This window comes from Peromyscus maniculatus, chromosome 19 (genome assembly GCF_049852395.1).
Source record: "Peromyscus maniculatus bairdii isolate BWxNUB_F1_BW_parent chromosome 19, HU_Pman_BW_mat_3.1, whole genome shotgun sequence".
NCBI classification, from domain to species: Eukaryota; Metazoa; Chordata; class Mammalia; order Rodentia; family Cricetidae; genus Peromyscus; species Peromyscus maniculatus.
In genome coordinates this window covers 3,735,314-3,752,462 of record NC_134870.1, presented here as the reverse complement: position 1 = coordinate 3,752,462, position 17,149 = coordinate 3,735,314, and the positions used below count along the sequence as shown (strand labels likewise).

The following is a 17,149-nucleotide window of genomic DNA, read 5'->3' as shown; positions in this document are numbered from 1 at the left end:
CCTCCAGCCCCAGCAGGGCATGATTTTAATGAAGGAAGAGAGTGGGTGTGGGTGTGCTGTCCTGGGAGGTCTGCTGTGAGCTGAAGATCCAAGGGTGGTGCAGATAGAGGTGAGGGCCATTAGCGCTGTCCTCTGAGAAAGGCTGACCCGCACCCGGCCACGGGAGGTGTCACTGCCAGATCAGATGCCTTCCTTCCGGGCTTTGTGCTGGTCTTGGCGGCTGTTGACTTGACTGCTTGTTTATGTTTCAGATGTATAATTTTACCAGCTTTGCAATGGTTTTGAATGAAGTAGACAAGGAGATGGAGAGTGTGATTCCTAAAACTGACTGTAGGCTGCGGCCTGACATCAGAGCCATGGAGAATGGAGAGATAGGTGAGGGGCCCGCCCCCAGGGTGGGCGGGGCTTCCAGGTCACTTCCTTCCTGGTCTCCCTCGGCGTTGCAGTACTCAGGGTTTTAGCCTCTTAGAGACTTTGATGCTAAAGTCTAGCAACTTTGGTTTTAAGTTTGAAAATCTGAGATCAGCCTTACGTAAACTCAAAGTCACTGCTTGAACGTGCTCCTCCGTGTGGAGTACACTGCGCTGGGTGTGGCTAGAGAAGTGCCCGGCAGAGGACACTTGGCGACCTTGAACTGTGCTCTACAGACCTCTGTCTTCAGAGTTCACCTGTGAGCCTCCTGAGCATGGCTTCCTCTTCAGTCACACACAGTCCTAAACTGTGAGACTTGTGACGACTCAGTCGACCTCACAAGGGGGCGTTCCCCCCAGGGAAATAGCAGTTTTACTGAGGTGGTGGTGCATTTGCAACATGCACAGGAAGCCTTGGACAGTACAGACTGTCTCTTCAGTGTGTGTGTATCAGGGTTCTCTCTACAGAGAGACACAACAAAGGATCTGTAAAGCTGTTTGAATTACTTAGAAATGGACTGAAGGAAATCTCTGAGGTATCACTCAGAATTTTCAATAACCTCACTTTTTTTTTTTTGGTTTTTCGAAACAGGGTTTCTCTGTGTAGCTTTGCGCCTTTCCTGGAGCTCACTTGGTAGCCCAGGCTGGCCTCGAACTCACAGAGATCCGCCTGGCTCTGCCTCCCGAGTGCTGGGATTAAAGGCGTGCGCCACCAACGCCCGGCCAATAACCTCACTTTTATTCAGTTTTTTCTACTAGGTTTTCATTGAAGCGTTTTAGCCTAATATTTGTGGCTGTGAAAATAAGCGTGTTGTTTCTGGTAAAAGCAGGGGCTGCTAGGTGGCATTTATCAAAGCACATTATACACATGTATGCAAGTCTTACACAGTAAAAGGTGAAGAAACAAAAATACACGACTGCCAGATGCCAACTCTTCCTATGATTAGTCTAGAGAATGTTAATTCTTTTGTCTTATTTATTTGGTTGGTTCTGGGGGTTGATCGTGGGCCTTCATACATCCCATGAACTACTACTGGGATACATCTCTAGCTCTCTGTTTTACTTTTTTGAGAACGAGTCTTACTAAGTTGTTCAAGCTGGCCTTGAATTAGGGTCCTCCTGCCTCAGTTTCCAAACATCTGAGATTGCAGACAGGTGCCACCAGCCGGCACCAGTGTGCGTCAGGACCGTGTCTTGATTATAGTGCTGAGGGTCCGTGAGGACAGTGCTGCTGTAGTCCCTGTCCTTAGCCCAGGCCTGGCATTCTCAGCAGAACTTACTTTCCACTGGCCTTATTTTCTAGATCAAGCTAGTGAAGAAAAGAAACGGCTTGAGGAAAAACAAAGAGCAGCTCGCAAAAACAGGTCCAAGTCAGAAGAAGACTGGAAGACAAGGTATGTGCCCTACTCTGTGGCTTAGAAGGCTGCTGTGTGTGAACCACAGGGCAAGGGCCCACAGCCCTGCTGGTCTGCTGCTGTGTGTGAACCACAGGGCAGGGGCCCAGAGCCCTGCTGGTCTGCTGCTGTGTGTGAACCACAGGGCAAGGGCTCACAGCCCTGCTGGTCTGCTGTGTGTGAGACAGAGCAAGGGCCCAGAGCCCTGCTGGTCTGCTGCTGTGTGTGAACCACAGGGCAAGGGCCCAGAGCCCTGCTGGTCTGCTCCAGGTCTCAGAGGACATGGTTTCCAGAGTACAGTATTAAAGTGGTAAAAACCAAGAGCTGTGTTTGTGAAAGAGAAATGACTGGAGAAGTTAAAGTTAGAGTGTTTTTGCACAGTCATTACAGGTGAGATTAGTTAAGCCAATTTCTTTTTTTCTCCCTATCCAACATTCCTTCAATATTGAAAAGGGAGAGTACAATGCAGATTTAGCTTTGGACATGAAAATTATTTGCTCACATCTATGAGTAAATTACAGGATCATTCATGTATCATGCATCATTAATTTAGGGAGTATCTTTTCCAAACATAAGGGGTTATACATGCTAAAATTAGGGTTTAGAAAAAGTAATATTTTAGACAGTATCAAATGACTTTTTGATTGGGCTAGGAGTTACCTAGTAGTTGTTTTATTAGAGTCCCTGGTAACTGCTAATCTGTGATCCACTTAAGTAAATGTTAAAAAAGATCTAGAAATGCTGTTACAGCTTCTACCCCAAATGTTCTGGATTTATTCACATAATAGCTTTTGTCAAAGAATGAGTAAAGGACATGTGGGTATAAAACCCAGGCAAATGGCTGCTGTGGTTGAGCAAAGGGGTCCCTTTCCTGTAAGTACCTCAGGTCCCTAAACTCTGAAGCACAGTGTAAAAGCTGCTCCCAGATGCTGGCTTCCTGTGCACTGCCATACCTGCCGTGGGTGCTACATTTCTCCAGAGGCAGGGAAATGATTCAGGCAGCTCATTTGATAATTAGGACAAGTTAAAATGAAAGCTAGATGTAGCCCAGGAATCCAGATTGAGACCCAGTAAAGGCTGGACTGAGTTCATCGAGAGCTGGGCGTACGTGGCATATCGGAGGGGAAGTCAGCCTTTGAATTCACACCTGTCTGCTGCCGCTGCAAGCCTGGCCACCGGCAGGTGTAACTGCTCTGACAGACAGCTCCCCTGTAAAATGGAGGGTGCCTGTGATCCTCCGACCCTACAGGCACTGTACCCCTGCCTGCTGTAGGTATGTGTTCCCATGTGCTAATTCCTTATTCCTGATTGCATCACAGAAGGCCTCCTCATGGGTGACCCCAAGAGGACAGATCACAGTACTCATTGATAACTGCTGTAGATCTAGTTAGTAACAACTTTTGACTACAGACCCTTTCGAATAGTGTGGATACATATTCTCTGACTAGAGAAGCTATCTCTTCTTTAGGGTCTCTGAGGAAATTACTACTGTAATCTAGTTAAACAACAGTATTTTGTGGGTTTTGAGACATTTGCTCTCTACATTTTATGCTTTCTCGTTGGACAGGTGGTTCCATCAAGGTCCTAACCCTCACAATGGAGCACAGGACTGGATTTACTCTGGCAGCTACTGGGACAGAAATTACTTCAATCTGCCTGATATTTATTAAAGTGCAGAGAAGTCACGGTGTCTGGCTAATCTACATTAAGTCTTAAGCTTAAGTTTTTAAAAATTCCCCCTTGTTTCTACTCCTCTATGATTTGCATTTCACCCCACAAGGTAGGCGGGGAAGGAGGCGCTCTGCCTCGTGTCTGCTGACGTGGAGTACTGTTGATGCAAAGTGAGCAGCCGATGGAGGTGCTGCCCTGTCCCCCCATGTGCCGGAGTCTATACCTAGTCTAACACTCAGCTTTGTGGAATTCTAGTGATCCAAAAATCAAGTTATTTTGAATATTTTTATGCTATTATGCTTGAGAATCTTAGGTGTAGCTTTGAAATGTTTAGAATTCTTCTGTACAATGTTATGTGCACAAATGTCAAGGTTGTTATTTTATAAAAACTAAATTGGTAAGATGGCCTTTCAGGGAAATTAGCCCTCTCAATTTTACTTTCTGACCTCCAAAAAGGAGCAGAGGGGTGGGGCGAATCAGGATTCCTGATTTGAAAATTCTAAACGGGAAAAGGTGTTTACTCATCTTCGTGCTCTGAATTTACTTTCACATTCTGTGATCACTGTCATTAGAATTTACAGGGTTAAATTGTGTGTGAACGGAAAATCACAAAAATGCCCTAGAAATAGATTTTAATCGATATCATTACCTAATGACAAACCTTTAAGCTTCAACTTGTAGTGGCAAATGCCACTGAGAAATTAAGCTGCACTCATGTATTATAATCTATGTAAGAGGGGGCCTTGTGCATTTTGAGTTTGCAAGGTACTGGAGACCTACTGTACAGTAGCTTTGCCCCTTTGATTGGGGTAATCTCATAGTATTTATCCAATCAAATCCAGACTGAGATACTTGCCCTAAAGGGCCTTAGGTAGCTTCCAGTAAGTTATTTTAATTGTATTAAAGTTAACAAGTGTTATAATGATGCTAAATAAAGGCTTTAGAATATTTAAAAAAAAAAGTGTGACTGTTTTCAGAATTTCAGCTGATATTGTAACCTAACACTCAAAAGTGTCCCCAGGGCCAGAGAGACTGCCACCTAGCTGACACCGTTGTACATGAGCTGGACAATGTTAAGGTAGTTCGTACACCTGCTAAGTTACTAAAACAACAATGCAAAGTTTTATGCTTGCAGGAAGTTTATTGATACAGTTCACGTGGTGACAGACTCCACCTTGAATGCTGACTCAGACAGCATCATTTTCAGTATCTGTTAATGAAGAGACATTGAACTGTTTAAATATCATGGAATGAGTGAAATATGATCTACATTCCTCTGTTCCTAAGCTCTTTGCTAATCAAAAATATCTAGCAGTTCCTGCTACCTAGCAGTCCGCTGTGCCTGGCCTCGTGACACTTCAAGGTTGTCATGAATCAGGTCATGGCTACACAACTGAAGTACCACCCCCTCCGAACCCCCCAGCATCACAATGGCTTTAACTTAGTTCAGAATCCGTAGCTTTCCTCAGCCACAGGCCGGAGCACTTAACAGTGCTCGTCTCCTACACTCAGGGCCATGTCTGACTCAACCCACTGTCCACACTGAAGGGAAAAGCTTGACATTAAGCCAAATTGAATTTAAAAAAAAATTGAGTGATAAATTTGTCTTAAAATCCCAATTACGCCTAATTGAATTTAACCTCTTACATGGACATACAGTTAGTATCTTATCTCTGTTCCTGTTTCTTAAAAATTGATTATCCTCACTTTAAAGAAAAATTCAAATGTATTCTATTCTCTTTTTAGAATCTGCCGTATACTCTTCAGTAGCGGCTCTGTAGTTGGGAGCCACACACATAAACTGAAGGGTACCCCATTATTACCAGGTGTTTAACTATCCCAGCCTCTACGTGCTAAAGGCTCAGCTGTGTTAAGGCCCACACACCAAGGTAGGAAGGGTTACCTACTCTTAAGGTTCTGCTCTGCGGACATGGGCAGTAGTCACAGTAATTTCGCCAGCAATACCGTAACTTCCAAAGGGAGTACGTTTGTCACCAGATCCTGAACTCTTTTTAGCTACATCTTCTACTGGGAAAGCAACAGAAAGAAAGACTGGGCTTTTCGGTCTGGGGCCGTCTTGTCCACTTGTGGGAGGACTGGCATTCTGGGGGTTGGGGGCGGGTCTCTGGAATGTCTGGTCTGCAGGGACAGCGATGGGCACTTGTACTGCGGCATATCTCTTCAAGGCCTCTGACTGTGACACCACAGTGTGTCCAGGAAGAGGTTTCCAATCCTGCGCTTCCTGAACATTTGAGCCTACTAAAATAAAAGGTGGGGCACTGGTCTTCTTGCTGTCATCCATCATCACATAGGTTGGAGAAGTGACTTTCGGTGGATTCTGCAGAAACTGTGGTGGATCCTTAGGATTAGGTAAATAGAGGGTTGCTTGGGGAAAAGGCCCAAGTGCAGGTGGCGGTGATGGGCGACTTTGTTGATTCATATCAGTTAGACAATAAAGTGTCCACATATTAGAATATGGTGGTGGTTGTCCTGCTTCGCTTGTTGCTAGTGCTATAAAAAAAAAAATTGCAGGCGTTAAAGGTTTGTCTCTGTATCAGGCACTATGCACAGTCATATCTTTGTAAATCTTTTTTTTAAACATATAAATAAGCAACTGAAATAGTATGTGCCATAAAGCATGCTATAGAGAGGACTACAGAAATTGTGCCTGGTAATGTGAAGGAAGAGAATGACTCAGAACAGTTGGAAAAGGAATTGATAGCAATGGCAGGGTCAGTAGAGTTGCGGCTAAAGAAGCAATTGTATTCTAAGTTGCTGTTTCCAGACTCTTACACTGTTGGCTCTTGGAGACAAGGAGTCACTGTGAGCCCAGGCTGGCCTTGAACTCTTAGCCGTCCTCCTGCCACAGCCTCCCAAGAGCTAGAATTACCACCATGCCTAACCAGAACCTTAAACTTTATATGTGGCTTCTACATGGTCCTCAGAAGAAGGTTAACAAAACTTTACCAAAAGTCAACACAAAGCATGGGAAGCCAATGAAAAATCATGATAGTACATCTGCATAGCAGCTCCTCCCCCAAAGGCAGACACTACATGTCACCTAATAGCCCTGGTCTTTGGACAGGCCTGTCATCTCCCATCTCCAGTCTTACTTTACCTAGGAGTCAGAATCGCAGAGTACTCCTCTTAGTCAAGGCTGGGCACCACCATCTGCCTTAGAAGACAGCAAAAAGCTGGTGGACACTTTAATATAGAGAGCTAGAAAAGCCATACATCAGCTTACAGAAGGGGAATCTATATTGCTGAGTGTGTCCTGCCAAAGATAGGAACTCAAATGTATCAGGTTTATGTTTTGAACATTAGGCCATCCATTTCTGGGTGCAGCCTTTCTCTCTTCACAGAAAAGTTCACTGTGCACAGATTAAGTGATGCTTTTGATTGCTTCGGACAAATTCAGTTTGTCTTCAAGCTTCCTAAAAATACAGTCCAAATCAGTCTTTCCAGATGGGAGAGTCTAAGACCTCATCTGAGTTTTCCTGGTAACTGTCCGCTAAGGACAGCTGTCCTTCAGTAACAGCTAAGGGCCTGAAAACAGTGACTTGTTGAGGAGATGCTCAAGCCGTAGGCTATTGCCGGCCGCACAGGCTCTGTGTAGCACTGCCCTGCCTTTCCAGCTGCAGCAAATCTTCACACTGCCAGTCAGAATTTGATGCTAACACCTGCGTTGGTACTAGTTCTGGATTGTTCTGGTTTGAGTCAGAGTTGAGAGTTTCTGCAAGAGGAATGGGAGGCTCCATGATCAGATGGAGATGGAGGTTATGTCACTTGTGTGTCAGGAGGAAAGCAGCTTGACTTTGTGTGCCTGGGGTTACGTGACCAGAGGACGCACGCATGTGAACTGCACACACTGTTTTCTTTCTGCTGGTTTCCTGTGTCACAGAAGTCCCATCTAACCTGTCCTCTCTCCATCCAGCTGTGCCGCTGCCCCCTCAGCCACAGGAAGGCCCAAGCAGGAGGCAGTGTCTGAGCCAGCATCCCAAGCCTGGTTGCATAGTTCTCCTGACTCAATGCGAAAGCAGTCAGCCACACCACCATTTCTTTAATGTTTTAAATGCCAGAGCCCAAATAAAGGCAGTGTTCAGGGTTACGTTTTCCTAATAACCATTTTGTAAACAGGCATTAAAAACCGATCAGATTCTTATGTTGACAAACATGTGCAAAATGAATCAGCCTTTGAAAGTGCCATGTGATCTGCGTAATAGTATATTTTTAAGTACAACAAAGCCTTTAAGTAGGTTTGGCATTTAAAAAACCCAAAAATGGACTTTGGCCAGTCGGCAGGAGAGCCAACCCGTATATATGGTGATTGAATACAGATGTTACCTGAAACGCAGTATGTGAATGTGCAAGTATCTAATATTCTTACCTGGGTTCATCAAACCTGTTCAGGTGCATCTTCCCCATCTGGTTGGATTTCAGGTTCAGTAAAGCCTCCTGGCGCAGGAGGGAAAGGGTCACCAGATGAATAGGGTGCAGAGTTCTCCCCTGACTCCTCCTGGCCAGGATTGTCAGGGTCTATGGTAACGATCTCCATTTCAAGGTGCAGAGATTTTTCAGAGGCTATTTTGACAAAGCCCTCTGCATCCAGGGGTTCTGCAAGTCCCTCGGGCTGACCATCTAAAGCAGGGCTGGAGAGCAGAACTGTAGCTTCTGCTTCCATGTGTACTGAGGAATCTACAGATAGCTTAGACACGCCTGAGGAGTTCTTGGGTTCTACCGGTTTGGGACTAACTGGTGGCGACTGCTCATTTTCGTTAGAACAAGCAACTTGATCATTAAAAGGGATGACTATGAATCCCGGTATCTGCTCAACATAGACAACCCCTTCATCGACAGGCACATCGTTACATATGGGTGGTACGTGAAAGGGTGATGTAGCCTGAGTGTCAGGAGCTTCATAAGCAGGAGGTTCTTGTTCACCCTGCAAGGGGGCTGAGGAAGCCTTTGATGGTTCAGCCTTAGATTTAGGACCCACAACTGCCTGCACAGATGTTTGGCTCATAACCTGCACTGCTACCATCTCTCCAGAGCACACCAGAGGAGCAGACACCACGACTTCTTCAGCAAACTCCGCACTCAGCGCCTCCTGGAAAACGGAGGGCGTACTTGTTGCCACGTCCACCATTAAAACTTCAGAATGAGTAGGTGAGACATTACCTAACATCTGAGCAGCAAACTGAGCTGGGTCAGCCGGGACATAGGCAAACTCTGCGGAGACAGGTGCTGGGGGTGGTGACGTGGGTGGGGTGGTAGTCTTAGGCGTGGTTGGTTTGGAAGAAGGACCCCAAACTCCTTCACATGTCTCCGACTCAGGCTGGAGTTCAGCGTGAACTGATGGAAACTGGGTGGTTTTGTTGCTAAATAGTGGTCCAGCTACATTGTCCTCCTCTGTGTCTGTGGATTTTTCCATCCGTGTAGGTTCGCAGGAAACTGGAGGTGTTCTTCCTGATTCCTTTACACATTCTTTCTTCTCCAATGTCGCTCCTTCTGCCCATTTCTCTACTAAAAATAACAGCCAGGCAAGTTAATCAGCAAACACTCCTCACAATGTTTTCAGGAAAGCTGGTAGGTTGAACTTTCAAATACCAATGTACACAGATCTATGTGCAACGTCTGTTTATTAGCAAGGCTAGTGAACCTGTAACAGCTCATATCCACCTGAACAATTCACTCCTTAGAAATCAAGGCCCAGCATATATTACAGTGTTAAACTAGTGTCATACACTCTAAGCTGATACTCAGTTCCTAAAGGGAAGGAATTGAACCCTCCTAGTCTGCTGTCCCACCAAAAAAGAAGTGGGTGGGGATACTGAGGAGATGACCCAGCCATGTGAGAACTGGGCAGGACAATTGGAATGTCACCTAAAATCCCAGCACTAGGGAAGCAGGGAGGAAGAAGCAGTCCTGAGAGCGAGCTAGCTGGCAGGAGTTGGCAAGCTCTGAGTTTAGTGAGTGACCCTGCCTCAATACTGTGGCATGTGACCAGTGTCCATTTTGGGCGTCCACATGCACCGTGTCCACACACGCAAACCTGCACACACAAAACCAAAATATGAGCAAAGGAAAAACTAAAGACTAGGGTGGGAAGTAAGCCATTCCACAGTTTCAGTTGGTGTCATAACTTAGAAAGGAAACACATAGATATATTCCTCCACTTAAGAAAATCCATTCGAAAAGTTTAACAGTGAATTTGTCATCTGGAGCACTGTGGCTTTTCACATTAGGAAACATCATGTATTCTAACTTGAAAATGGTCATATTTTGCTGGCGAGCCATTTGTGGTGACAAGAAAAGGAAGATTAATGTGCCAAGATGAGATCAGACAACTATATCCTGGTCATACTTTCATGCTGCCTCATGACCTCTCCAGGAAGCAGAAGGAAGCAATGTTACCACTGTTTTACTCCCTAAAGGGCAATCTGTTTTTGTAACTGCACTGTGAGCTTCCTTTCAGATTATCTGTATGCCATGCCTGTCTGTTGATATCTGTAGTTATTGAAGAGAAAAACAGCCATATTTCCTCTAATGCCATCAAAAGTATGGCTGGGCTACAAATTTTGTTACTCGGTTAATCCAAATTAAAAAATTTGAGATGCAAAAACATTAACCTACATATTATGAACCAAATCCACATTAAAATGAATGGTGGATAAAATATTCAGTAAATAACTATTCTGAAAGTGCTATCAGGTAGTTATCTCCCACCACAAAAACTCAGTCTTGCTATTAGGAAACAAGGTAAGCCTGTACACACACAGTATTTGCTAACACAACCCTCGTTTTGAAGACACAAAACAATAGCCTTGACTGAGAAACTAGGATCATGGCTATAGAAAGAGCAGTCATGGACTCGCTTTGTTTATGCGGCTAAGAATACATAAGTCCCACAGTTTCTCGTGGTTAGCTAGTAATGTCATCAGGAACTTGTAAGAAAGCAGCTGTACCAGACAGTGCAACATTCCAGAAACAGTGCACACCTCGTTCTCTGCCCTTCCAATGCCCATGCTTGCTACTTTTCATCGGGATTTCCTACTTTGGGTGTCTTTCACTGCAGAGCCGCCCATCCTGATGTTTGCATTGCCCTAGACCTGACTCCCTAACTTCTCATAGCTGTGGTTATCTTTGACTCACAAAAATGACATGGTTTGAACCATTGAGGCAAAGGTACTGCCAAACCTGATGACCTGAGTTTGGGGGACCCACATGAACAAAGAAGAAAGCTAACTCCCAAAAGTTGTCCTCTAACCTACACGTGTGCCATAGCATGCACATGCACACAACACACAAAAATAACTACAAGTAAATTGGAAAGAACACTTCAGGGGTAAACAGTGAGAGGCGCTGACGAGGCGGCTCAGTCATCGAGAGCTCACTGCTCTTGCAGAGAACCCTGGTTTAGTTCCCAGCATCTGTCTGGTACCTCATAACTGCCTATAATTCTAGTTTCAGGGGACCCAGCACCCTCTTCTGGCTTCTGCAGAAGATGGCATGTGTATGTATGTGCATCACTACATACACGCAGGAAAACACTCAGCCACATAAATCGTTAAGAGAAACTTTGTTTATTTTTTAATGACATTTTGAGGGTGGCTGATAACTACTCTCCAATCATCCAAAAGCTGTTGGTCAGTCTATAGGCTGAGAACTAGTCAGCTACTTCCCAGGAGTCATTTCACCTCGACACGAAATTCTGAGACGCTTTCCTTTTAGATGCATTCTTTACCAAATTTCGCCTTTTTTAACTTAGAATCATCTGCCTTTTCTTACAACCCCTTTGTTGCTACTCTGCCCACTGTTTCAGGCTGCTACATTCAATCTGCAAATCCACGGAAGACAACTCCTCTATACACACATACACTACTGTGTCACAATGCCCAAGACACGAGGAAACTACTGTTCCACGAGAAACATCTGCTCCCTCTCTCAGCAGACTGAGGGACAAAGTGTGCTCTCGGTAAGAGCACACTTTCTCCTAACCTCCGTGCTTAAGCCTACAGTGAAACATCTCTCATAAAACCTCCAGTGCTACTTCATGAAAAAGTATATACGTCTTGAGTATTCCTTATCAGAAATGCATCAGATTCTGAGGTTTAAAAAAATATTTTAGAGTATTTACAAAGCCTATTAGTAGAGAATCCCTAACCTGAAAACCAGGAATGTGAAATACTCTAAAACAGAGACTTTGAACATTGTATTAGTTTTCATTTTGGATTTTGGAGCATTTTAAATAATTGATGGTAACCTGTACAACTTTACAAAATGCCTTACTACAATTTACGGTGAAGTACAAGTTGTCGTAAACTCCCCTGTGCTTGCCTACAGGTGTGCAGTAGGGAGGGTCTGAACCAGTTTCTCTGTACTGTCCTAGACATTCCTGTGTATTCAGTGTTCCAAGTGGATGCTGTGGCTTTGGATTGACCCAAGGCCTCATGTGTGCTTTGTAAGTGCTCTACTACCAGCCCTGAGTAATCCCCCGGCCCCAAAATAAGCTCTTTTTAAGATTTTAAGCCTTCTAAACTGGAAACCCTGATGTTAAAATCAACTAAAAGTGACTTAGTAAAAAGAGAAAGCACAGTACGCGGATTCCCACATAAACCACTGTGGTGTCTATTGGCATAATTACGAATGTGTGTTACCGAGTATGTTATGGCAACATTGTTGAAGCGGGCGTCTCTGGGGCACTTACCTTTCGTCTGATGAAACTGTTTAATCAGATCTTTTATATCCAGAGATGAATTCCCTGAACGAACAAATGCAGGAAGTCAAACAGAGACATTTTTCCAATTGAAAATGATTTTGCAAAGCAGCAGATAGAGAATCTAAAGCAATACAAACCTTCTCTAAACACAATGAGTTCTTTAAAATAAACTGCTGCAAACTGGGTGATGTTTGTCGGATTGGTTTTGAGAATGGCTCTGCTGACTCCCTCAAGCAGAGTCTTGAGGCCATAGGGTACAACAAGTCTGGGCTTTGAAGAAATCATTTTGGCAGGATGTCTGTAATTTCAACTATAATGAAGAGAAACAAAATCTTATACTGTACATTACATTTATTGAATTTTCTCATGATTTAATTGGGGGCCCCCAAACCAAAGCTATTAAAATTATTAGCTTTACTGCTAATCTCTAAGCATTTATTCTAGTAACATAGTGTGTAATCCTTGGTAATAATTTACAAACTAACCACTACCCCTGCCTACTATGCCCAAACAAGGGATCTAGCACTCACTAAGAAACTGTGAGTGGGCGTGGAGATGCCACATCAAGTGGGTGCTTTCCCAAGACCTGAAGACCTGAGTTTAATCAGGGACCCCACAAGCTAGCAGGAGTGAATGAACTCCTCTAGAGATTGGTTCTTTAACCTCCACAAAGTGACACACATGCACACGTGTGGGGACAGACAGACAGACACACACACAGACACACACACACACACACACACTTTAAATCAATAGAAAACGCCCTGCCAGGATTGCCAGAATAATACATTTTAGGTCCAAATAAAACACATAAAATCCAATGTTTCAATAAAGATAAATTAAGCACACATATTTCCAAACAATATCCAATTATAGGCACTAATTTGTAGAGTACAGGAAAAAGACATTTTTTCCTAAATATATCCCTAGACACATTTTCCACATTCTAGAAGACAAGTTTTGCTTTGTTTCTCTTTGGTATTGGGACTTGAACCCAGGACTTTCCCAAATAATACTAGGCAAGCACTCTACTGCTGAGTTATTTTTTAATGTTAGGTATATCTGTGGTACTGTACTATGCCATATCCATAATATATAATTTTTTCTTTAATCAAGTTGCCCTCTACTTTCTTCCTGTTTTTCCTTTTCTCCTATCTTGCTGACCCCCATCCCTACCCCCACTTTAGACTCGACTGGCCTGGAACACTCTCTCTCTGTAGACTAGGCTGGCCTCAAACTCAGAGATCCACCTGTCACTGCCTCCTGAGTGCTGGGATGAAAGATTTGGGCCACCATATCCAGCCCCTTGATGACTTTCACGTGGTACCCCAGAGTTACATAGTCTAGGGGTTGTACTAACTTTTGACATGGGTTATGTTATATACAAACTGGGCTGCACTCGTGGCTGTCCTGGGGCACAAGCTGCAAGCTGGACACACCTAAACCTATAATTCTCATGGGTGTATTGCTTGTCGGCCCTAAATTGTGTGTTCACTCTGAAACATGAAAGCTTGCAAATAAGTGAAAAATTTAATCTCCTTAGTAAGGGAAAAATTACAGTGCTGCCCGTCTTTGCTAAATATGGGTATTAAATTAGGTCCTGAGCTACCACGGAGCCACCAGATATGGAAGAGGTGCTTAAATCATCCAGACTTTGAGATATTAAAAAATAATAAGGTTGCGTAGGGGAAAATCACAGCTGTTCTAGACAAAACTACCTTAAGAATGGGTACTTATAAAGAGCCGACTACTTGACAATGAATCATGCCCTACCACCCTTACATGTTTTATGGGACTTAGTGGCATGGTTTATAGCAATTATACCAAGGGCCAACTTTTAATAAAAACACAATATGCCACAGCAAAATGTTTTTATTTAAAAGCACCTTTCACTTTACTAAAGGCCAGGCAAAAATAAATTTTGACCCAAGCAAAACTTTTGAAACTACAATGAAATGTTTAATCCCTTACTCATCAGATGCATTACCGAATTAAGCCATCTTTTGGGGGAAATGCAGCTTTACCACACCCACACGCTAAATGGCAGTGATCTGCAACACATAAGCATACACACACAAATATACATATGTATATGTTTTTGCTTCGGTTTTCAAATAAACACCCCAGGAGCCGTTTTCAAAGTGACCAGCAGGCAAAATGGAGCAGGCACAACACTCTCTCCTTAGGTACTTGGTGCTACCAACCATGAGGCGGCATTGGGATGATGCTAGTACCAAGTCTCAGTTTAGGAACACTTGAAAGCCAGGGACGCGGACTGTCCCCAAGAACTTCCTTGACTGAGAAGTGGCGGGAGCAGCAGCGAGGTGGCACCCGACCTGTCACCAACCCCGCTGACGGAGGGCTGTTCAAAAGTGACACCTTAGCTCTTAATTTTCAAGAACCCTTGCCAAGAGCGGCCTTTCTGGAAAGGCGCATCCTCTGGAACGTGCCCCTGACACTACCCGGGCGGGACGCTAGCGGGGATTTCGGGGCCGTGGACCGGGCACTCCGCGCCACGCTCGCCAGGGGCCGCAGACTCCCGCCCGACCCCCGTCTCCCCCTCCGAGCGGCCTCCCGCCGCTGTCGGCCCGCTGCCTTCCGGGGCTCGGCCGGCGCCGTCCCGCCGGGCCAGGCCCACCTTCTCTCCGGCTTCAATAAAGCTTCCTCTTTGCCCCCTCGCCGGCGGCTCCTGTGGGAGAGCCCGCAGCCCGCCGACTATTTATACCCCTGCGTGCGTCACGTGTGCGTCACAGAGCCCCGCCCCTTTGTTGGGGCCCACCGGAAGAGGCGAGGCTTCGACCGAGCCAGCCAATGAGGAGCCGGAGGACAAAGGCCAGGCTGGGACGAGCGGCGGAGGAAGCGTTTGTCTGTGGACCCTGCTCCGCGGGAGCTGGGCTTCTCCCGGGCCGGGCCGCCGCTCCGTGCTTGATCACCGGCCAGGGCCGGAGCACGCCGCTCCGTTGGCAGAGCTGGCCTAACGTGCACGAGGCCTCAGAAGACAGGACCCGGAGGTGCTCGCCTGTAACCCCAGCCCTGGGAGGTCGAGGCAGGAGGACAGGGTGATTTCCATCCGCCTGTGATCCATGCGACCCCAGCCCTGGGAGGTCGAGGCAGGAGGACATGGTGATTTCCATCCGCCTGTGATCCATGCGACCCCAGCCCTGGGAGGTCGAAGCAGGAGGACAGGGTGATTTCCATCAGCCTGTGATCCATGCGACCCCAGCCCTGGGAGGTCGAAGCAGGAGGACAGGGTGATTTCCATCCGCCTGTGATCCATGCGACCCTGTCTCAAAGAAACAAGAACAACAAACTGGTGTATAGGAGGACAAACTGCATTCATGGCTGGCCATCCTGGCCTTGCCGCCTCCTTCCCGCCGCCCCTTGACACTAACCGTCTCGGCATGTTTACAGAGTAAGCTCGGCCACGCAGTACAACAGGGGGTCACAAGCACGGCACCCTTTTCCTCTTGGAAGCTTGCCTGCCGCTTTTTTCTCCTAATTAGCATCGAGCCGCCCAGGACAGGTGCAGTCTCCTGGGGTCTCACCACACCGCATCTTCGGGGGGGGGGGGTGTGTGTCCCTTACCACACTGCACCTGGGGGGGGGGGGTCTCACCACACTGCACTGCTCTCCGGTTTTCTCACACATGGTTCCAAGGGGGCTGCATCTGCTCTGGGCCAGCTCCCCATCCTGCTCCCATGGTCCTTTTCTCTTCCCGCACTAGCTTCCGCAGCATTTTCTTGCAGTGATCTGGGCCCACGTTTTCCTTTATGGACTGGAGCTCCCTCGAAGGCTCTGTGTTGAAGATTCTGCAGACTCTGTTAGAACTCCAATGCCGTGGAGAACTGTAGCAGTGCAGATCAAAAGCCACAATTGTGTTGGGCTATCTCTAGTGCCCTTGCTAGCCCTTTTTGCCCGCCTCTGTGTGATTTAACAACATCCTTCCGGGTGTAGGGCAAGACCTTTGGGAATGTATTAAAGCAGCCCTGGAGTTTCCACCCACACGGATAGATGCTAAGAATCCCATCAGCATCTAAACCCGCATGAGATTCCACCACTGTGCTGTTGGATACTTACCCAACATCATCACCAAAGCATCTGCACATACCTTGACTTGTAACTGGCTCTGTTCTGTGACTATAAAGGTAACCACTTCCATGGTGGCTTAGATTCTGTGTAATCTGAATTAATGTTTCTGGGCGTGGTCACTCATGTTTGGTTCAGAATAAACCTTCCTACTGTCTTTGTTTTGTTCCACCCAAGCAAGCAGACCACACAACACAATGGCACAAGTGTGTCTTCATAGCTATAAGGCCACATGTGAATGCTTGCCACTATTTTGCTTAAGAAAGAAATCAATTTCAAAAGTTTACACAGCAAAGGTGTGTGTGTGTGTGTGTTAAAACTTCAATAGACTTTGTCATTTAATTTTAGTTCGCAGAAATATAAAAAGTGCAAACTCGGTAATTAATTGGTTTATATATTCTGTGACAATAAATATTCTAATTTGTGACACCTGAAAGTTATAATTCTTTACTCAGAAGATTTACCTATCATGCATTAAAATAAAAAGATACCTAACTCCATAAAGATAAAAATCTTAACTATATCATCCAGAAAAGTACATAATACATTGTCATTGCTGGGCCATGCCTCCAAGTCTGCCAAATTATAAAAATGTATTTAGCATACATAAAATATCCATTCTCTCACCAAAAGTACAAATCTAATACAAAAATGTTCGATGTTTACAAACTGGAAGGTCCGCTGGAGAGCCTGTGACATAGGACGGTTTGACATTGGAAACTTCAATGGCAAAAATATAAACAATTTTAAAGTATTATTACAGATATAAATAATTTAATTTGAAAGTTTGGGACTTTATGTAACCTTTGAATATAGACTAATAGCTTGAAAGGTTTTGAACTGAAAATTCAGAGCAGAAAAACTAAAGC

The 17,149-nt window shown here is 45.3% G+C and overlaps 2 protein-coding genes across 21 annotated transcripts in view; one reads left to right on the top strand and one right to left on the bottom strand.

Moving 5' to 3' along the window:
• Nucleotides 1–3,489, top strand: part of Osbpl1a (oxysterol binding protein like 1A) — a 183,997-nt gene extending 180,508 nt beyond the window's left edge. For all 14 annotated transcript variants that reach the window (XM_076554750.1, XM_076554747.1, XM_076554746.1 and 11 more), the window contains 3 exons: nt 252–375; nt 1,714–1,804; nt 3,372–3,489. In XM_076554750.1, coding sequence (XP_076410865.1) covers nt 252–375; nt 1,714–1,804; nt 3,372–3,474 — 318 coding nt within the window. In that variant the 3' untranslated portion in view covers nt 3,475–3,489. The remainder of the gene's footprint in view (nt 1–251; nt 376–1,713; nt 1,805–3,371) is intronic.
• A 1,107-nt stretch (nt 3,490–4,596) lies between these two features.
• Cabyr (calcium binding tyrosine phosphorylation regulated) lies at nt 4,597–15,911 on the bottom strand. 7 transcript variants are annotated; one of them, XR_013045974.1, is made up of 8 exons: nt 15,587–15,911; nt 14,833–15,355; nt 14,182–14,245; nt 12,332–12,504; nt 12,183–12,236; nt 7,863–8,998; nt 5,383–5,986; nt 4,597–4,685 (listed from the first exon to the last, which is right to left on the bottom strand). XR_013045974.1 is itself a non-coding variant. In XM_076554758.1 (7 exons), exons 3-6 carry the CDS (start codon nt 12,477–12,479, stop codon nt 5,385–5,387), a joined length of 1,149 nt encoding a protein of 382 aa, XP_076410873.1. In that variant the 5' UTR covers nt 12,480–12,504; nt 14,182–14,245; nt 14,833–14,920; the 3' UTR covers nt 4,597–4,685; nt 5,383–5,384. The 7 variants fall into 7 exon arrangements, 4 of the variants coding, with proteins under 4 accessions (XP_076410873.1, XP_015857104.1, XP_042119637.1 ...); XR_013045975.1 differs by lacking the exon at nt 15,587–15,911 and having other exon boundaries at nt 14,166–14,245; nt 14,833–14,893; XM_076554758.1 differs by lacking the exon at nt 15,587–15,911 and having other exon boundaries at nt 8,654–8,998; nt 14,833–14,920.
• Nucleotides 15,912–17,149: the final 1,238 nt, after the last annotated feature.

Bases quoted from the DNA above. Each gene is read 5' to 3' on its own strand.
- Cabyr (XM_042263702.2), bottom strand. From the start codon at position 12,479: ATGATTTCTTCAAAGCCCAGACTTGTTGTACCCTATGGCCTCAAGACT. The intron at 12,237-12,331 runs GTTTGTATTGCT...TTGTTCGTTCAG, and splicing joins ACTCATTGTGTTTAGAGAAG to GGAATTCATCTCTGGATATA. The intron at 8,999-12,182 runs GTAAGTGCCCCA...TGTTATTTTTAG, and splicing joins ACAGTTTCATCAGACGAAAG to TAGAGAAATGGGCAGAAGGA.